The 22,062-nt window shown below is 44.0% G+C and overlaps 1 protein-coding gene across 1 annotated transcript; it reads left to right on the top strand.

Moving 5' to 3' along the window:
- Nucleotides 1–171: 171 nt before the first annotated feature.
- On the top strand, nucleotides 172–11,069 carry NEFM (neurofilament medium chain; the record flags this gene model as incomplete). The annotated part of the gene is made up of 3 exons (XM_082200278.1): nucleotides 172–1,242; nucleotides 6,281–6,405; nucleotides 8,890–11,069. 3 exons carry the CDS (start codon nucleotides 172–174, stop codon nucleotides 10,496–10,498), a joined length of 2,805 nt encoding a protein of 934 aa, XP_082056404.1. The 3' UTR covers nucleotides 10,499–11,069.
- Nucleotides 11,070–22,062: the final 10,993 nt, after the last annotated feature.

The following is a 22,062-nucleotide window of genomic DNA, read 5'->3' as shown; positions in this document are numbered from 1 at the left end:
CTCAAAGGGCGGGGCTTCCGTCCCTTGGCCCCGCCTCTCCTCGCTACCTCATACCGGCCGGCATGTCCCCTTCAGAGGCAACGTGCGTCTCCGGTATATAAGGCGCTGCCTTCTGCCGAGTCCCCGCTGCCCTGAACTCAGCGCCGAGCGCCTCTCACCAAGTCTTCCAAGATGAGCTACACGCTGGAGCCTCTAAGCAACCCGTCTTACCGGCGGGTGGCCGACAGCCGGACCACCTTCAGCCGGGCCAGCATGTCGCCTTCCAGCGGCTTCAGGTCCCAGTCGTGGTCGCGGAGCTCCCCCAGCACCGTCTCCTCGTCCTACAAGCGCAACCTGGGTGCGGCGCGGGCTTCCTACGGCTCGACGGTGCTGAGCTCTTCCGAGAGCCTGGAGCTGAGCCAGTCGTCGCTCTTCAACGGCGGCGGCGGAGGCAGCGGCGAGCTAAAGCTGAGCCGCTCCAACGAGAAGGAGCAGCTGCAGGGCCTCAACGACCGCTTCGCCGGCTACATCGAGAAGGTGCACTCGCTGGAGCAGCAGAACAAGGAGCTGGAGAACGAGATCGCGGCGCTGCGGCAGAAGCAGGCGGGCCGCTCTCAGCTGGGCGACGCCTTCGAGCAGGAGCTGCGGGAGCTGCGCTGCGCCCTCGAGCAAGTCAACCACGAGAAGGCGGCGCTGCAGCTCGACTCGGAGCACCTGGAGGAGGACATCCAGCGCCTCAAGGAGCGCTTCGAGGACGAGGCGCGCCTCCGGGACGACACCGAGGCCATCATCCGCGCTCTGCGCAAGGACATCGAGGAGTCGTCCATGGTCAAGGTCGAGCTGGACAAGAAGGTGCAGTCCTTGCAGGACGAAGTGGCTTTCCTCCGCGGCAACCACGAGGAGGAGGTGGCCGACCTCCTAGCCCAGATCCAGGCCTCGCACGTCACCGTCGAGCGCAAGGACTACCTGAAGACAGACCTCTCGTCCGCCCTGAAGGAGATCCGCTCCCAGCTCGAGTGCCACTCCGACCAGAACATGGTCCAGGCCGAGGAGTGGTTCAAGTGCCGCTACGCCAAGCTCACCGAGGCCGCCGAGCAGAACAAGGAAGCCATCCGCTCGGCCAAGGAGGAGATCTCCGAGTACCGACGGCAGCTCCAGGCGAAGAGCATCGAGCTCGAATCCGTCCGCGGCACCAAGGAGTCCCTGGAGCGCCAACTCACCGACATCGAGGAGCGCCATAACCACGACCTCTCCACCTACCAGGTAGGCGCGGGGAGGGGGTCTGGTGGTGGGCGTGGCTTGGGGAGGGGGCAGTGATGCTCTCCACCTGCCATCTGCGGCTGCCTACATTTGTTTCCATGCAAAATGCAACGGGGGGGCGGTCAGGAGACGGTGCGCCTCAAGGGGCGGGGCAAGTCCCCCGCCCGTAAGTAGTTCTACCCGCCCCTCCCAGCTGCAGTGATCCCTGCAGTTACTTGAAGGAAGGGCACTTTCCAACGGAATTCCAACTGAATCAAAAACTGAGCTTCAAAATAAGACTTGCTCAAAACTTAACTTCATTGGAATCGATAACTTCGGGGAAAGACATTCATGATCGGCACCTTAATGTGAAAAAAAAAATACTCATTGCTCTTTCAGAAATGTGAAATGTGATTTGACCCTTCTGTGCCCCAATACGTGCCACTGAAAGTGAAAAGGGGAGTCTTTTAACATTTGAGCTACACCACACCCTCAAAATGAAGCAGATTTCAGAGAGTGGGGGATCCATGGACGTAGCCAGGATTTATGTTAGGAGGCAAGCTTCATGTTAGGGGGGCAGAACCTCAGTTAGTTAAGTATATTATTGTTTTACTTGCTCTAGGGGGGGCACTGTCCCCCTTGACTACCCCCATGGGGGGATCCCAACTGACTCTATGCAAAATGAATGGAAGGGCCAGGAAATGTTCTTCAGCTTCTTGTCTTTTACCAAAGTGGGAGGGCCATAGCTCAGGGACAAAGCTTCACCTTTGCCTCATGTTCAATCTCCAGGGTGGGAATGCGCCCTGGTTTCAAACCCTGGAGTGTCACCCCTAGTCAGTGAGACAGTGCTAAGCAAGATGAATCCAGTGGTCTGACTCAGCATAAGGCACCTTCCTGTGTGCTTCAGCCCTAAGGGATACCTTGATTGCATTGGTGAATGTGTGTTAGTTCGAATGGGGAAATGATGCAACAAAATACATAATGAAAATATTTATTTTACTTTTGGTTTTTTAAAGTGGATAATAAGTGTTTTTTCTTGCCAGCAAAGTGCAACTCCGAGAAGAGGAAGGGATTGGGGGGGGAGCCATCCCACAACTTGCGCTAAGCTCCACTCCTCTAAATGGCAGAGCAGAGATGGGAAAGATTCTGCCTGCCTAGTCCCATACAAAATGCAGCTCCCCAACTGAGAAAGGAGGGGTCCCACATGCTTCCATGCAGGATGGAATCATCCACTTCCAAACAGCTCTCTGGTAAAAAATAAAATAAAGCATTTTCTAGGAGTGTAGGAAAGTATTGTGCCCTAAGGCAAGACTGACTTTGGAATGAGGGATGCTAAACTTAGCCTGAAAGAAGTGTCACTTTGGAAGTTCTTGTGATAGCTCTGGAACTCCATTCACCAATCATAAGCATCCCTGAGACAGAACATCCCATAACTGATGCACTGCAGAACTACCACAGGAAGAAGTGGAAAAAATATGCATATGCTGCTTCCCAAAGTTGTTAGTAGTACCAATAAAAAATGAATGTGTTGTGGCAATGCAGTTTAAAAATTGATCCTTTGATGACAACCTGAGCTGCAAAGCATGACCTTTACAGTAGTTCTTTCTGATCCAGTGGTACTGGATATAATTTAATGTTCCAGAGCATAGTAACTGACTAAAAGCAGCAGCAACGTCCTGGGGGAAATTGCTATCAAGAACTGCTGGCTGTTATTATTACAGTATTAGCATTTCTGAAAATTTAAATAAAATGCAACTCACAATAAAGTGTGTATGAAGAAATTCAATAAAGAATAGGAATTCTGATCAACAGCATTGTGTAAAATCAAACCAGGCTCACATAATTTCTGCAACAAAAACCCAATGTATTTGAAATAATATTTTATTGGTATTTATTTTTATTAATAATCATTATTTGAAAAGGAACCTTTTCTCATAGCATGGGGAATCTGTGGTAATCAGGATGGACTTTTGCAGGATGATTCATCATAAAATTTAGAGAAGGCTCACACAGCAGTGGGGTGCTGTGTTTTGTATGCCGATAATTAAAGGTTATATTTGCTGCAAAATGCAAGCACCACTGCAGCCACCATCCTGCATCAGTGTCTGCTGAACTTCAGCAATGCAGAGGCTAAAAGTGCTGAGCAGATTTTCTGATAGAGCTGATCAGTGCAAAAGGCAAATCCCAGAGTGCCTGCTTTGGGATAGGAAGATGAATTCTGAGCTTGAATTCTATACTCTATAGACTATATGTGAACAACCCCACCTGGGCAAATCACAAAGCTTAAAGTGGCTTTGGCTAACATGATTGCAGTGAGGACCAGTGCTTGCATTGAATTAACTGCCATGGAGGTGACTATGGATAAAAATAAGATGAGCAAGCAACAAAAGGCAATCTGAGATGGCTCTCTCTGCCAAGTGCACCCCAAACTTCTGCAATGCAGAACTTGATGGCACCAAGGAACTCATAAAACCACCCTTCCAGTGCAAGAGGCAGCCCTCAAAGATTTCCACTGATAAAGGAACTTGCGCACTGCAGAATGACATTGGACAGAGCATCTGAAAAATACTTGAATCCCTCTAAAATAAATATTAGTTAGGAAAAAAGCAAATCAATAAACAGACCAAGTAAACCTTATTTTTATGGTGCAAAATGAGGCAATGCAGAATTGCATAATGTGATCAAAGTCCAGACATGAAAGAGAGCTTGCACTGCCTTCTAGCTCAGCCTATTTCTAATGTCCCACATATAGGAAAAGCTCTGGTGACTTACCCATTTGATTGCAATGTGCTTTTTGTTCAGTATAGGATTCAGATACGTAAATAACATAGCAAAAATGTATCTTGCAGCGCAAACTTGAAACCAACATTGAATTTGATGAGACCGCTCAAGGGTCTCATCAAATTCAATTCTTATTCCAAGACAACAGAATGGTTTTTGTTTCCAGATATTTAGCCATTTAGTCACCAAATACTTATTGCTATGAAAAATGTTGTAGAAAATGCGACCTTAGGCTGCACATCCCTCATCCATAAAAATAATGTTTTCGGTGTGACAAAACTGCACTGAACTCCATTGGATTTCATTCTGATGTAATTGTTTGGATGGAAACAGCCATTGCCACCCATGCCTGAGTCAAAGGCACCCTTCTCCACCCATACAAGGGAGGGGGTTGCATGAGGTTCTCCCCTCTCCAGCTGCAGCCCCTGAGGGCACACCCTGAAAAACGGCTTCAGACCCCTAGAAGTGACTTTGTAGGAGGGCTACAGGAACTTCCACCACAAGGGGAATAGAACAGTCTCTCACATAAGCAACCTTTCTGCTTGCTAAAGTCAATAGGCTTAGAAGTGAGCTAGTGATGTGCAGTTTTAGTCTTAAGAGACAAATACTGGCAACATTTCCCATCAATTTTCCTATAGATATTGCTTTTTAAGTAGAGTAGTATCTAGAGCAATCGACCCACGTAAGCATTTTGGCATCAGATTGCTGCAGATCTAGTTAACTCAATGGATTTAGACTCTGAGGTTTTAAATCAATTGCATAGTTAGACTCAAGTAAATTACTATTTTTTGCTGCTGGCCTCAAATATTGGAGCTGAGCCCAAATTTCTCAAATGATTTTTTTATTGAGAAAACTTTTGAGAGTTTACTTTTTCTCATTTCTCCACTAGAAAAAGATCACTTTACATAATTTTCTCCACTTGAGCACCATCATTTTATTTATTTATTACCCTGAAAATTAATAAATAAACTGCCCTAATGGTGAGCCCCAACCCTAATAAATTGTTGCAATCTTTTCTTCTTCCTCTAGAGAAATTGAGAGAACTGCCTACCCTCACCATTTCTCATCCCACAAATAAAGTGAAGAATTTCAAGTTGCCATTTCTACACAGCCTTAACAAATACACAATTCTACCCAAACTTTTAAATAATTATATTGTTCTGTTTAACAAAGGTGTGGATAGTAAAGGACACTAGAGTAGTCTGCTAGGCTGCAGTGTTCCTACCACTGACTTTGGAGCTAATTTCCATAATTCAGAAGTTGCATTTTGAAGCACAAGGATTGCATGTTTTTGTGGGAACTACAGCAATTTGGGAAATTATTTTTTTCTTTTCATAGGTCAGTGTGATTCACAGCTTGGTTAAGCAAAATAGAGAAATACAAATTGATGAAGTCCAATTTCCAAAACTGACTTACATTTAAGTATATTGTCTTAACCAGGTTCCAGTTTTTACCTAGTAATTTTAAGAGGCAATCTTAAATAAATGATAACAATAGCAAGCTGATGTTGCGTAGATTGTGCTTCTGGTTTTCAGATTGTAAGTACAGAGTACTAGGAGCAGGAATAGGCTACTTCATGACTTTGCTCCAGATTTCTCTCTTAGAAGTTAATCCAAAACAGAATTTCTCACAGCATAGATCTTTCTAGTTTTGATTACTTTAGTCTATAGGAATGGTTGATATGGAGATTTAGGGGGAGAATTTTCATCAACTTTTCAGTATTCCCATAAAGTTCAGTAATCCCATAAGGTTCCTCTCAGTATTTCACACAAGAATAGCAATTTATTACCATCCTTCCCAGACCAGTGGTCTCTGGGACTTAGTTTTCTGGGGGCTCACAACCTATGAGCTTTTTATTGCTGTAAGAATCTAGTATTGGCTGGTCAAGTTGAGGAGATGGAGACCCTCACAACCTAGGCCACTTCTTCAGGAGTTGAGGAGCCCAATTCAAGCTTCACTTATCCCATCTCTCATAGTTCAATCACTCTTCCATCCATGTCCACATAAATATTGAAAACTTTTGTATGTTGTCAGGTATAGGCTGGTAATTAAGAAAATACTCTTCTGTAACAGTTGATCTCTCTCTCTCTCTCTCTCTCTCTCACACACACACACACTGTATGGCTTTATGTATTCTTATTGTGAACTGCTCTAATATTTCTTTCTGAATAACAGTAGATATATAGTTTAATAAATAAATAAAGTGCTTTATTCACTACTGCACTCCTATTTACAGTTTGCTTGTAACCATCCTAAATAACTGCCTGTGTCTTGGTTGCAGGATACAATTCAACAACTGGAAAATGAATTGAGAGGCACAAAATGGGAGATGGCTCGTCATTTGAGGGAATACCAGGATCTCCTCAATGTCAAGATGGCTCTTGATATTGAAATTGCCGCATACAGGTATAGTGAATAGAATGCCGACGTGGCTGATTTAGGAATTGCACTGCAGATGTTTTTAGTTCCAGTAGCAGCCGCAGCAACAACAAAACCCCACAGGGATAATCTTTGAATCCCATAAGGCATTGTTGACAAATAAGCAAGGCATTTTGCCAGATTCTTAGCACAATTTGAAACCTGGGCAATAACGTTCTGCTTTGTGCTGTAGAGTTTCAGCAGAAAAGACGTTAGCAAGGTAACATACCAAAAATCAGTGGACAAATTGATAGGGCAATTTATGGTGATTATTATGGTTAGTAATGGTGGTGATAAATAAACAAACTATTTAATGCCAAAACAAACAAACAAAAACCCCTGGTCTTCACCTGGTGCCGATAAGACTATGGCATGGGTGCTGGACACACCTTTTCGGGGAGAATATTCCATAACTGGGGTGCTCCCATGGAGGTGAGGGGTCCTTTATCCTTTTCTTCTTCAGCATTTCCCCCTTTAAAATTTACAGTCAATAATACAAGCAAGAATGTGAAATGAAGCTGAAAATGCAAAGCTTTCCCTATCCATTATAATTTTCCCTTTAATTTCTAATTTCTTAATACACAATCATATTTGCATTGCTTTTGTAACATGGCAAAGAGAGAGATAATTTAAGCTTATGAAATACCCCAAAAGGAAATGCTAAAGTACAAATCTTTTTCAGTGGGAGATGAGCAGACTAGAAATGACTACTAATTCAGTTGGTAGACTATGCAAATGTCATCCAGCCCTGACCCACAGTAAAAGTATAATAAGCAATCAGTGACAACTTCCTGCCTTTCTCATCCAAATTCTACTTCCTGAAATCATGAGATGACTTGGCCTGCATATATTGTTTCATACATTTACCAAGAAACAACATTTGGAACATAGGAAACTGCCTTATGTTCAAAGCAATGGTCCATTAGCCTAGAATTGCCTGCACTGACAAGCTGCATCACAGCCACAATAGTACTCCTCATCCAGAACACTGCATAGTTTTGGAAGCAGCATTGTCTGCTGTGTTCATAGGGACATAGAAAGCTGTCAGACCGTCAGACCATCTAACTCAGTACTGTCTACACTGACTGGCAGAGGCTCTCCAGGGTCCTCTCCCAGCCCTACCTGGAGACTGAACCTGGGACCTTCTGCATACAAGGTGGATGTTCTGCCACTGAGCTATGTTCCTTCTCCAGAGGACACTTAAGATTTAATATTGATATGCAAAAATGCTAAATATTGAAACAACACAATTTAGATTGATGGAGTATAGTTCTTCTATACTTGCCCATATCGCTTACAAATATTTTATTGCTATGTGCATTCCTAGATTTAAATAATGCTAAGGGAAAAAGCAATACGTTCGAACAAAGTAAATATTAGTCCTGAAATTTAAACACTCACTTGAATTTTTTCTGTTGTTATTTTTCCTGTTTCACTGTCCAGGAACATGTGTGTGTGTTAGTTGTCCACAGGACAGAAAGCAGCTATCTAAAGGCAGTATTAATTCATCCTTAGGTTATATACTGAAATATATATATATAAGCTAAACTTTAAGCACTCACTCACTGAAATCAATGAAATATGAAAGTTAAGCCCATGGTTAAATTTCTCTCATTTAAATTAATGGAGCTTAAATTTGGCATTATCATGTCCCATGTATGTGAACAACCCTTTGAAGTAAATATAGAGAATTCATAATCTTATATGCAATGGCCCTTTAAAAAGCAACACAAATATTTATCCCTCAGTAGGCAATCATAGAATTTTAGTGAGAGGGCACTATTTGTGAACAATGCTCTACAAGTTATGCATAGCTAGAAAAATGTCCACCAAAAATGGAATGTGTATGAAGAAGCTTAGCTGATCATTGTTCACATTGATTCTTGATGCTTTCCTTCCAAATTTGCTAGTCTTGTCCCTTAGTTGCTAGGCAGGCAATTGGTCTGATAGGAGAGAGAGTATTGGTGTGGCAGTTGATGATGTTACAAATGGCCCCTAAAGAAGGTCCAATATGAAAGGGGCATTTTCCCCTAAATGAAAGTCTGCAACTTCCCCCAGACACAATGTATTTTCTCCTCATTCCTCTAGGTCAGGGTTGGGGAACCTTTGACTCTCCAGATGTTTCTGAACTACAACTCCCATAAGGTCCAGTAAGCATAGCCAATGGCCAAGGATGATGGGAGCTGTAGTTCAATACCATTTGATGATCACAGGTTCCCCATCACTTATCTGGGTTTTGTGTTGGTACCTTTTCCATTTATGTCAGCAATTTAGTTCAGAAGGAGAAGATGGGTTGACAGATTTGCAGGGTGTGAGATGCTATTTGATAGTTTGACAAGCTAGAAGCAATTTCCAGTTACTCAAAATAGCTTTTTAAATCTATCATAGCTACTTACAGAGGTGCTTGTTCATTCAAAAATTCATCTTGAAATGTTAGAGATGGATGTTAATTCCTCCCTCTTCTTTCCCTAGGAAACTTCTTGAGGGTGAAGAAACAAGATTCAGTGCCTTCTCTGGAAGCATCACTGGTCCAACATTTACACATAGGCAACCTTCAGTAACAATATCATCTTCCAAAATACAAAAATCCAAAGTTGAACCTCCAAAGCTAAAGGTCCAGCACAAATTTGTAGAAGAAATTATTGAAGAGACAAAAGTTGAGGATGAGAAGTCTGAACTGGATGAGGCCCTTGCAGCTATGGCTGAAGAACTGGCTGCTGGAACAGCACCGGAAGAACAGGAAGAGGAGGAGGAAGCTGTAGAGGAAGAAATTATAGCCAAGGAAGAGGCCAGAGTTGAAGCAGCAGCTCCAGAAGCTGAAGAAGAAGGAGAAGGAGAAGAGGAGGGTGAGGAGGAGGGCGGTGAGGAAGATGAAGGTGCAAAGTCTGATGAGGCAGAAGAAGGAGGCTCTGAAAAAGAAGAAGAAAAGAGTGAAAAAGAAGAGGGTGAGGAAGAAGCAGAGGAGGAGGAGGAGGAAGCAGGGGAGGGAGAAGCTGGAGCTGAAAGCAAGGAAGAAAAAGAAGCAGAGGAAGAAGGTGAAGAGGTGGAAGAAACCATTGCACCAGAGAAAGTAGAAAAGACCAAAGCATCTCCTCCTAAATCTCCTGCAGAAGAAGAAGCAGAGGATGATAAAGAAGCTGAAAGTGAAGAGCAAAAGGAGCAGGAGCAGGAAGGTGAAGAAGAGGAGAAGTCCACCTCCCCAGCAAAGGCAGGTTCTCCTGAGAAAGCAGGGACACCAGAGAAAGCATCTCCAGAGAAAGCTGGGACACCCGAGAAAGGGTCTCCTGAAAAACCAGCAACTCCAGAGAAAGCAGGGACTCCAGAGAAAGGGTCTCCTGAAAAACCAGCAACTCCAGAGAAAGCAGGGACTCCGGAGAAAGCCTCTCCAGAAAAAGCAGGGACTCCGGAGAAAGCAGCATCTCCAGAAAAAGCAGGGACTCCGGAGAAAGCAGCATCTCCAGAAAAAGCAGGGACTCCGGAGAAAGCAGCATCTCCAGAAAAAGCAGGGACTCCGGAGAAAGCAGCCTCTCCAGAAAAAGCAGGGACTCCGGAGAAAGCAGGGACTCCAGAAAAAGCTTCATCTCCAGAAAAAGCAGGGTCCCCTGTGAAGGAAGTGGAAGAGACCATCTCAGTCACTAAGGCAGCAAAAGTTGGTACAGAGAAGGATTCCAAAGAAGAGAAGACAGAAACAAGTGAGAAAGCATCAAAAGAGTCCACCAAAGAAGACATAGCAGTGAATGGAGAGGTTGAAGAGAAGGGTGAAGAAAAAGAAGACTCCAAGGCAAAACAAGTAGAGGAGGAAGACAAAGGGGTGGTGACCAATGGCCTAGACATAAGCCCCTCTGAGGAAGAGGAGAAGAAAGGGAAAAGTGAAGAGAAAGTCATGGTAACCAAAAAAGTTGAGAAATTCACTAGTGAAGGGGATGACGGGACGACCACATACATCACAAAGTCTGTGACTGTCACCAAGAAGACAGAAGAGCATGAGGGGACGGTTGCAGAGAAGTTGGTGTCTACTAAGAAAGTAGAAAAGGTCACTTCTTCACATGCCGTATTGAAAGAAGTTAAGGAGAGTGACTAAAACAATCATTTTCTCCCTCTTCTTGGGTCGGTGCAAAAGGTTAAGCCATATGACAGCTGCAAAATGCATGTAAGTGACGGCTTCGAAGCAGAACGGGTTCTCTCGTGGAGTCTCCAGATCCACTCTTTCATTTCTGATTTTATTTTCGTGCAATACCCAGGGATGTCAGGGGGAATGCATGCAAGCCCAATGTGCTCCCTCTGCAGAAATTAGAGAATTTTTTAAAAAATGCATGAGCTGTTATTCTTACAGAGGAAGTTGCTGAATTTCCTAAGCTGCTGATGGGACGCTTCTGAGGAACGTCTTAAGATGTATTATGCAAAGAATCAACTGAGCCAAATACAAACAAACAATAACAAACGAATGAATGAATGAGTAATAATAATATTAATCATACCCAGAACTCTCCTAGCCTTAAGCTATTTAATCATTATGTTTACCTCACTGGTGCAATTAAGATGGACTTTTGTTCATGGGAGAACCTACCTTGACATGCACAGTATGCAACCTTTTGTTGTTTGATGTAAGCAGTCACAGCAATTTGTGCTCAATAAAGGTCATATTGGAAATGTGCCTGGCTTTGCCTGGATTTCTCATACAGCTCCACAGTTTTATAAATTATTCAGTCTTTGCAGCAAACTAGGAACATGCATCTGATAGAAGGTATATCCTGGGCTGCATTAAAATCTAATAAACATTATTGCTTGTAGCCATAAGCTATTGCAAATATAGTAAAATGCCTTCTAGCACAGACATAAACCAGGATAAATATGCACTCTATTTAAAATGCAATCAAAAGTACATTAAACCTTGCATGCTCAAACTAATGAGTCAGCTTTACAAACCACAGGCATTTGGTTCAAGTTCCTCATTTGGATTGCCTTTGTTGCAGCTGCAAACAGTGCAAGCTCATAGGAGATCGAGTAAATTACTTTATTCTGCATTGGTCACCTAGTACAATGTGACACAGGATAAGGTCACGATTCCTGTGCTGTTTTCCAACTTCCACTTCTGACCCTTTGATTCCAGAAAGTATTGAGTTCCATACAACCATGTCATGGTGACCTCTGGTGTCAGGCCTGCAAGGGCACACTCAGTCCAGTTATCACATGAGTTCCCACTGGGCACACATGAGTGAGCCCACTCAGAATCTGTAATTCAGAAGGAATGGAACAAAGTCAACATTGAAATATAGACAACATAATGCAAGCTTTGAACACAATTCCTAAGGACTATGAATCAGTGATGAGTTTCCTTGTTTTACCTTCTGTGAGAAGAGTCCATGAAGGCTAAGGGGGATTTCATAACAGTCCTTTGTCTGCTAATGTTGGCTGGCATCCAGATAAGCTTAAGAACTGGTTTCTGTGAATATGCCCTGGAATTTCCTTTCTAGGGAAATGTGCTTAGAATTACAGCCCTGGACAGCTCCTGATCTCGATTTTGTCATCAATAGTATAAAAGTTAACTGCTCGTTCTACTTCAGTGGTTTTAAACTTTCTACATATAAAGGGAAATCATTCTAAGGTGAAGCTGTGTGCAACTGGCCTCTCAAAATTCTCCATCCTATTTGCAGCAGTTCTCTAGGGCAGGGGTCAGCAAACTTTTTCAGCAGGGGGCCGGTCCACTGTTCCTCAGACCTTGTGGGGGGCCGGACGATATTTTGGGGAAAAAATATGAATGAATTCCTATGCCCCACAAATAATCCAGAGATGCGTTTTAAATAAAAGGGCACAGTCTACTCATGTAAAAACACACTGATTCCCAGACCATCCACAGGCCGGATTTAGAAGGTGATTGGGCCAGATCCAGCCCCCAGGCCTTAGTTTGCCTACCCATGCTCTAGGGCTTCAGCCCGAGTTTTTCTCCATCACTCAATACCTGACACTTTAAATGGAGATAATAATGACCCTCAAACATTCTGCAGGCAAATAATGAGATCCACCACTGGGAAGAACCATAGTTCAGTTATACAGCAACTGCTTTTCAACCATGCATGTAGAAGGCCCCAGGTTTAGTCCCTGTTGTCCCCAGCTAGGGCTGGGAAAGATGCTTGTATGGACTCTTGGAAAGCTTCTGCCAGCCAGAGTAGGCAATACTGAGCTAGATGGAGCAATTGTCTGTTTTTGTGGACCCTGCCCAAAGTTAGGTTACAATCCTATGCATGTTTACTCACAGCAAAGACAGTGGGAATTGCTTCTCAGCAAACATGCCCACTAAGTTCTACTCAGAATACAGTGGTACCTCTAGTTACGAACTTAATTCGTTCCGGAGGTCTGTTCTTAACCTGAAGCTGTTCTTAACTAGAGGCGTGCTTTCACCAGTGGGGCCTCTTGCTGCCACTGCGCCACCAGCACACGATTTCTGTTCTCATCCTGGGGCAAAGTTCTCAACTCGAGGTAACTCTTCCAGGTTAGCGGAGTTTGTAACATGAAGTGTTTGTAACCTGAGGCGTTTCTAACTTCAGTGGGTCAACTCTGAGCAGTATTAGCATGTGATACAGCCCATAAGATTATGCTCTGCTAGTAGATCCCTAATTCAGACTGGGAGTAAAGCTGCAGCCCAAGGCTGAAGAAGTTCTAGAACAGAGGTAGGCAAATTTCAGGACTGCTTGATGTCCATCGGTCACAATCAGAAGCAAAACGATGCCTCAGAGTATGGAGCCAGTTACTGGTAGCAGCCCATAAGTCATTCACTGATTAACCTGCATATATCCACAAACATAAGCACAAATCACATCTAACACAAAACTTGGAAACAGACCACCCATGCTGAGCAATCTTGGTCAATCAATTAATATTGATATTTTACAGGTGAGGGACGCGGGTGGCGCTGTGGGTTAAACCACAGAGCCTAGGGCTTGCCGATCAAAAGGTTGGCGGTTTGAATTCTTGCAACGGGGTGAGCTCCCGTTGCTCGGTCCCTGCTCCTGCCAACCTAGCAGTTAGAAAGCACGTCAAAGTGCAAGTAGATAAATAGGTAAGATAAACGGCGTTTCCGTGTGCTGCTCTGGTTTGCCAGAAGTCACGCCAGAAGTCATGCCACATGACCCGGAAGCTGTACGCCGGCTCCCTCGGCCAATAAAGTGAGATGAGCACCACAACACCAGCGTCGGTCACGACTGGACCTAATGGTCAGGGGTCCCTTTACCTTTAATACTGAAGTTGAGAGATAGGCATAATATTTTGATTTTTTTTAAAAAAAATGATTAATTGTACACTATTGACTATTAGAAATCCTTGCTGATCTACTACACATCTTTTTCAGTAGGTTCTGATCTAAGTTGTGCCCCCCCCCCCCATCCTCATACATTTATGTGCTGCTTCCATGCATTGGAATCAAAAAGGCTGCTGAGCACCTGAAGACAAGATACATACCCCTTATGAAGTATATGGTTCTGCAAAAGAAACTACCAAACTCCACACTATTATGCAGTCAGTTATCTCAATTTAAAGAGGAAATAAATAAATGTAAAACCACATCATCCCAATTTGCTATCTGCCTGCAGGCAATGTAATGCCCCAAACTCTAGCTTTCATAGAGGTGAATGCAAAAACAGCCACTCTCTGGGTTACATTTCTACCTCCATTAAGAAGACCTGTCATTTCATTGTGCAACTTCTTCAATACAGTGAAGGGTCTCTTTTGCACTCACTCTTGATCTTGCTCTCAGGAAGGCTATACCTGTGGAGGAGACCATACATACTGGACCTGCCCCTGATATTGCCTGCCTGCCCCATACATCTGTATGTCCAGTGCAACTTTGGTAACAGCTGCTTATGTGCATACAGCTGTACACATAGCACCTAACACACAGCTGGTAAGGAAGGCAGGGGGGCTGGTTGGTAAACAAAGGGCCTTCAGACATGGTCCTCCTCCCCTGCCATGTATTTGGTCTATGCATGGAAGTAAACATGAATGTGTGTGCATGCATGTGTGTCTATCCTTCTCTTCCACTCATGCATACAAGCACAAAGGACTAAATTGCTAAGGGCCCCAAGTTACCCAGTTGGTTTTGTGGCCGGGCAGGATTTGTATCCACTGCCAGGGTCTCTATAGTATAAGTCCTCTACCCAGGCGTGTGGTCTCCAAATATATAGCTGGATGTCAAGTCTCATCAGCCACAGACATAGCATGCCCAGTGGTCAGGGATGATGGGAGCTGGAGACTTCTGGAGGACAAGTTACCCATCCCTGATCTAGCCATTACGCTATGCTGGATCTTGGTTATCAAGACCTGTCATTGAATTCCAGGGAACAAGGTCTTGCATATTCTTCTGCAAGACCCTCCCTTTCCACCCATGGGTCAAAGCTGTATCTCCAGCATCCTTTTGTAGATTCAGCATTAGTACTTTTTTATCTACAGCTGAAGTGTGTGTGTGAATGTGCAGAACAAGCCAATTTGAGTGTTTCCCCCAAATACATTTATGCATCTAAAATGCCCAGTGGAGTTGCCATTTCAAAATATTTATAAATAGGAGAGTTTAATTCTGATGAATATTTCATTTTGCCATGAGGTTTCATCTGCTGACATATAACATCATACAGAGAAGTGCAAGCATTTTCTCTTTTGTCCAATCTGTACTAATGCTTCTCTCTCTCTCTCTCTCTCTCTCTCTCTCTGTGTGTGTGTGTGTGTGTGTGTGTGTTAAACACAGTGTAAACTTCTGATGGGAATAATTGATTCAGAAACCCTCAGAAGATTGTTAATCCTTCACAAAGCCTGTGCAGATTCTGTTTAATTGTGGGGGGAAATTTAGAGCAGATGCATAGATATAGATCAGATCTAGCAATGGAGGGTGGTCCTTTAGGGCTAGTGGGGCACTGCCCCACCAACCTCAATTTGCCCTCAGCCAACCCCTGCCTGCCTGCCTTTTTACTTGCAACCAGTTATGGGGTGGCTCTTGCTGTCAGCTTCCTCCTCCTCCTTAGTCTCAGTGTTGCCCTTGTGGAACTCAGCAGGGATGAGGATGGGGACAAAACTAGAATGAGACAGGCTCTGCCTGTCATTGTCTCTGACGCTACCTGCTGTTGGGCTCCCTGCTTTCCATCCCATCAGTCCCAGTGGACACCAGCCATCACTGAGATAGAGATGAAGACATCATGCCATGACTACCCAAAGAGCCCTGACATTTCACAACCAGAAAAAGATGTCAATTGTTACACTAAAGAGCCACTTTGTTTCAACAGGATTTATCATTTTGCGGAAATTTTCCTGCAAGGCCACTTAGTCCAAGGTTATAAAGGTAAAGGGACCCCTGACCATTAGGTCCAGTCGTGGCCGACTCGGGGTTGTGGCGCTCATCTCGCTTTATTGGCCGAGGGAGCTGGCGTACAGCTTCCGGGTCATGTGGCCAGCATGGCTAAGCCGCTTCTGGTGAACCAGAGCAGCACATGGAAACGCCATTTACCTTCCCGCCGGAGTGGTACCTATTTATCTACTTGCACTTGACGTGCTTTCGAACTGCTAGGTTGGCAGGAGCAGGGACTGAGCAACGGGAGCTCACCCCGTTGCGGGGATTCGAACCGCCGACCTTCTGATCGGCAAGTCCTAAGGCTCTGTGGTTTACCCCTCAGCGCCACCCGCGTCCCTAGTCCAAGGTTATACACACCCTTAATTGTGCCCTGTCTTCCCCCACAAAGTATTCCTTAGTATTTGAACTGTCTGGGGATGAAGGGAGTGCCTGGGTATAATAAAAATCAGTCATGGAATATGATTTAATGCAAAGGCTAAGCCTCAACGGGCGTGAAGTAATTCTACAAATAAGGGCACCGCTACACATGAGCAGAGTGCATTGCTTTCTGTTGCCCTGGAAAAACTAGTCTGCCCCCAGAAAATATCTCCACAGTTTGGAAAACCTACTAAAGGGGTCCTCGCTGGGTAAAATGATACCCATTTCTGCTCTGGTCTGCAAGGCTCCAACATAAACAAGCCCCCTTTAATTCAGCTGGAGTTACTTTGTCTGTCTCTGTATCTCTGTCTTTGCCGGGCAGGATGTAAAACGCCAGCAAAAGTTGTCTCGGTTCTTTTCTTTTCTCCCCCCCCTCTCCCCCACCTCCTCCGCCCTCCAATTTGCCTGGTACGCGGCTCTCCTTTACTGCAATGCGTCAAAGCGAAGCTCCGAGATTGAGCCACGAGACCGACGAGGTGACTGTTCCTAGCGAAACCACAGGGACGTCCCACGGAGACGCAGGTTTGCCAAAGGAGCGGCGGCGGTGCTCTGTGGCTGCTGGATTTCCCTGAGCTTCAGAAAGTAAGCCCTCCCCCCAATTGTCTGCTGGAGCGCAGTCTGTATTCATGAGCAGCTTAGGGACTCTACCGCAGCCCTTCAGAACTTCAGTCATTTTTCCTTTAAGAAACAAAAACCCGACCGGCAAGGACAAAAGAACTTTCGCTCTTTCTAACACACTTTTATTGATTTACTTAACAGCCTTTCTAAACCAGTTTGGGTTTTGTTTGTTTTTTTAAAAAGCTATTAAGTGGTATGCAGCAATATCCCATATATCCCATAAAAATTCAGTAAAACTGGATTAAAATGCAGGTATTTAACAGGATGCAATTTTATGGGTCAGAGAAAGCCTTAACCAAAAGATGTGGGTTGCATCCAATGCTAGGTCCATTTAGAGTAGACTAATTGAAATTATTGACAGTGACTAACTTATGTCTATTAGAGTATGAGTCTACTCTAAGTAATTGTTAATTGGATACACTCCTGTGTTTTACAAGATGTTTGAAAAAGTGATGGTAGAACAATGCCCCCCATATCCCTTTAGATCCCTTGATCTTTACTTCCATTTGGAATAGTGATGGCTTCATTGAACAATTCACAGAGATCTAGCAGCATATACAGTAAAAGCACCCAAGATACTGCAGTTCTTAAAGCAAAATATTGGAGATGTCATCCCTACTAGAATAGATGGGATGTGGAGCTGAGCTCAGCATTTATGGCAAAATTAATGAATTCTGCAAAGACTAAGAGGTGGGGAGAGAAAGCAAAACTTGAATAATTGTAATGCAAATTGGATGTCATTTATTGATTTCTGTAGAATCAATTGTTTATAGCCCAAGGCTAACCTCTGTTTCTCAATCTTTTAAAGTTAATGTTAAATTCAAAAGTTTATGTGTTCTGTATTAATTTGTTTATAACCACCATCCTAAACGTTACCTTATTCTTGGGATATTTAATGACTTAGGCTGCAGTCGTAACCCTACTTTCTAAAACCCTAGAGTCATTTGCTGATATATGTTTCTCTTGTACTTTTACTGTTTCTTCAAGCCAGGCATGTCCAAAGTCCATTTCGGGGGCCTAATCGGGCCCACTGGTCAGTTAAATCCAGCCCCAACTTCAATCCTAAAAAAGGTCAACAACTTTAGGTGGCCCTTTGGGCAGCCCTGGTGGCCCTTCACTTCATCAAATCTGGCCCTCTTTGAAAAAAGTTTGGACACCACTGCTTCTAAACCAATTAAATACTAGTAATGGAAAAGAAAAGGATCCAAAAAATATATGAGCAGGAAAGTTAGTCTGTCTGTTGCAGCAAAAATAACAGTGAGTCCTGCAGTACCTTAAAGATTAACAAATCTAAAACTTATGCATAAGCTTTCATGCATTTGATGAAGTAGACTCGACATACACAAAAGCTTATGCCACCTCAAATTTATTTAAAGTGCCGTAAAGTTGAAGTTTTCGAACAAGATGTGTTCCCATTAGATAATCAGAGGTTTTATTATAGCACTCTCATTTCTTTCCCTGCTGTTTATTTGTGCATTTCACCTTGACTTTTCCACTCACTTATAGGAGAGCCGTTTTGCAGGCTTCCATTCCAAGCAGTCCATGGTCTTCCTGGCTGTAAGGCCAGCATCACTGGAAGTTGATTTAGGTGCACCAGTTATGTCTATGTCAATCACCCTTTACTCAGAATGAGGCAGTAACACTAAGGAGGTAGAATTCTGCTCAGTGCTGAAGGTGAGGGATCATGCTTCTCCCACCCAACATGATAAATTAATTATCATAACAATTTGGTCCTATGCTAATGTACTGCATGGTGGAAAGTGTTTTTCAGGTGTACGGCAGAATGCATATGTATGTATGATTCACACACAGTAAAGTGAACGACTCTGGGGTTACAGCTCTCATCTCACTTTACTGGCTGAGGGAACTGACGTTTGTCCGCAGAGTTTTTCCAGGTCATATGGCGAAACCAGAGCAGCACATGGAAATGCTTTTTACCTTCCTCCAGAGTGGTACCTATTTATCTACTTGCACTTTGACATGCTTTCAAACTGCTAGTTTGGCAGGAGCTGGGACTGAACAACAGGAGCTCACCCCATCGCAGGGATTTGAACCGCTGACCTTCCAATTAGCTAGCCCAAGGCTCAGTGGTTTACATCACAGCGCCACCCATGTCTTAGTTCAGACCTAAATTGGTTTTATTATTTATTTTTGAAAAATGAGCGAGGAAACCCCTAAATTGGTGTCTTAATCATGGGCATAGCCAGGTGGGTGGGAGGGGAGCTGCTCCCCAAAATCAAATAAGTAGAAATAACCAACTGCTCAACTGTGTTTCAGATAACTTGGTTCTGCCCCCCCATGCCTGCCCCCCTAAAATAAATCCTGGCTATACTATTCCAACAAAATGAGTGACTAGGCATGTGCAGAGTGCCTTTCTTTCAAATTCCTACTCTGAGCGCTTGCACACACATTAATATACCCTTGGCATAAATCCAATCACCTATTTCAAAAGTTGATACAAGTGTGATTAATCTGTGGCCCTAGGAGTAGGGTTTCATGCAGCCTAGTTTCAAAAGTCCTCTGCAACAAGCAATTTAAACATCTGGCAAAACAAACAGTGCAGTCCAGTGCAGTGCAGTGAAAGAGAGAGAGACCCCACCCATAATTAATAAGTGAGCCCTCGTGGGTTGCCCTCTGAGGGACTGTGGCTCTCACCAGCTATAAACAGCAACAACAGTTCCCTACATGTGGGTGAAGACACTGCTCTTCAGCTAGTGGATTGGGACCTCTAGGAGGATCTGCAGTCAAATCACAAATGCATGATTGCTAGATAGTCATGGACAGGGGACTCTAAGATCCCATATCCCCAAACTTGCGTGGTGGAAATGGAAACAATAGAAACTTAACCTTTACTTCTTCATCCTGTCACCGCACTCTTCTTACCTGCAATGGGGTAGGATGTCTGTTAAACTCTCTGGGGATTCCACCTAAACATTAGGAAGAACTTCCTGACAGTAAGAGCTGTTCGACAGTGGAATTTGCTGCCAAGGAGTGTGGTGGAGTCTCCTACTTTGGAGGTCTTTAAGCAGAGGCTTGACAACCATATGTCAGGAGTGCTCTGATGGTGTTTCCTGCTTGGCAGGGGGTTGGACTCGATGGCCCTTGTGGTCTCTTCCAACTCTATGATTCTATGATTCTATTCTATGATTCTATGAATGCACTCCATTTTGAACTGGACTATGGACTTTTGTAACTTTTAAGAATTATTGCCTGTCTGATTTTCATCACTGTAATTGTTGAATCTGAGCAAGACTATGATGTGAGTAAACCTTGTATTTTTCCTGTTTACTTAAACAGTCTGAGTAATTTGTTAAGAGGGAAACATAAAGAGGGAGAAGATGATCCAAGTCTGCCTAAGCATCCTTGGATATCATAATTGTTGTAGAAAGTTATGCAACCTTGTCCCAAATAGCTTCTAAATGTAAGCTATACACAGTGGTGATTTTTAACTCTGCCGAATTACTGTAGGTACTTGCATTCTCACACATGTGAAAAGAGAAAGGACATTTATTAAATAAATTATCCTCTCCTTCTCATTAAAATCTATCCAATCCACTTACTGAACCAAGGTGGGTTGCAACAGGAGAATGACCTCCATACAATCATATGGTAAAAGATTAGGAAATGGGTCCCCAAATGGATGTTTGGGTGGAAAGTGGGTCCTGGATCTGAAAAGATTGGAGATACCTGGTTTAATATACCTTTATCAGACTGCATCAAATTAACCCAAGTGTTGGGCACTTTTGGCCCTCCAGATGCTGATGAATCACAGTTCCTATCATCCATGGCCATTGGCCACACTTCTTGGGGCTGATGGGAGTTGTAGTTCAGCAACATCCGGAGGGTCAAATGTTCTCCATGCCTTGGCTACCACAAGACTACAAAGGAGGTAATTATTGTTAGAGTTTTTTGGGGGGTGGGGTAGTCTCCCCTCAACCCTAAATTTAGTAAAGGAGTAGAATTTAGCTGATTTTTGGAGTATGAAAGGAAGATACCAGGCCAGTGCAAAACACAGGCTGGACCAGTTCTCCTGTTCAGATCATCACTGATAGTGATACCATTAGCAACACAAGGAGCACTAAGTACTGAGCCATGCAAATACTCTCCTTCCCCTGGCTTGTGGAAGTGGACAAAAGCAGAAGAATTGAGAAGGGGGTGGCCAGGGGTAACACAGTGGTGTGTTGTTACCACATGAAGAAAGGTGTCCTTTTGAAACAGGACTGGTTTTCTGCAAGTGCTACTGGGAAGGAGGGGGAGGAAGTGGGCAGAATTCCATGTGGGGACTGGAGGGCAGCGGCCATGCTGGCTGGAGCAGTCTATTATAGAGACACAGGGATGGTGCTTAGGGTGCCTCTGAATCCACTGTTGTGCTGCTGGGAAGACAAGCCCCTCTTGGGATGCAAATGCTATGAAATTTCAGCACAGCACTAGTAGTTTTGCAACTCTAGTTTTGCAAATTAGTTGTTTTCTGCTGCTCCAGAGAAGCGGACACAGAGCAATGGATCCAAACTACAAGAAAGAAGATTCCACCTAAACATTAGGAAGAACTTCCTGACAGTAAGAGCTGTTTGACAGTGGAATTTGCTGCCAAGGAGTGTGGTGGAGTCTCCTTCTTTGGAGGTCTTTAAGCAGAGGCTTGACAACCATATGTCAGGAGTGCTCTGATGGTGTTTCCTGCTTGGCAGGGGGTTGGACTCGATGGCCCTTGTGGTCTCTTCCAACTCTATGATTCTATGATTCTAACCCAGTCCAGATGCTGCCCCTTTGTTTCATTTCAGTGTGCTACTCACTCCTTCTCTGTATCCTGTGGCACCACTCTTTACAGTGAAATTTACAGTGCATCACGTGATGTGGGCCATTCTTCTGCCACAATAACTGTTAGCTTGAAAGATACCACAAGATGCTGTTTGTGCTGGGCCAAGATTAACCCATTTAATTTACATGATCCATTTAATTGGGAATTACACGGGCTGTGCTAGTGAATGGTTCCTTAGATGTTAAGGAGGGATATGACCCTCCAGATGTTGTTGGACTCCCGTAAGCTCCAGCAATCAGCAAAGTCAATGGTTAGGAATAATGGTAGTCCAACAATGTTTGGAGAGCTACAAGTCCCCCACTCTTGAGTTGAAGGGTGTTATGTCCTCCTCATCTGATTGGGATTATTCCAGGGGAAATGTGTGATGATTTCCTGCCTGCCTATTCTTAATGAGGACACCAGAGGTGTGATTTCCCTTTTCACTATTCTACTCTGCAAAGCTTTTGAGAGGAATCACTTTCAG

This window comes from Podarcis vaucheri, assembly GCF_965113315.1.
Source record: "Podarcis vaucheri genome assembly, chromosome: 15".
Taxonomy (NCBI): domain Eukaryota; kingdom Metazoa; phylum Chordata; class Lepidosauria; order Squamata; family Lacertidae; genus Podarcis; species Podarcis vaucheri.
The sequence above is the reverse complement of the archived record's forward strand: the minus strand, read 5'-3'. Positions and strand labels throughout refer to the sequence as shown.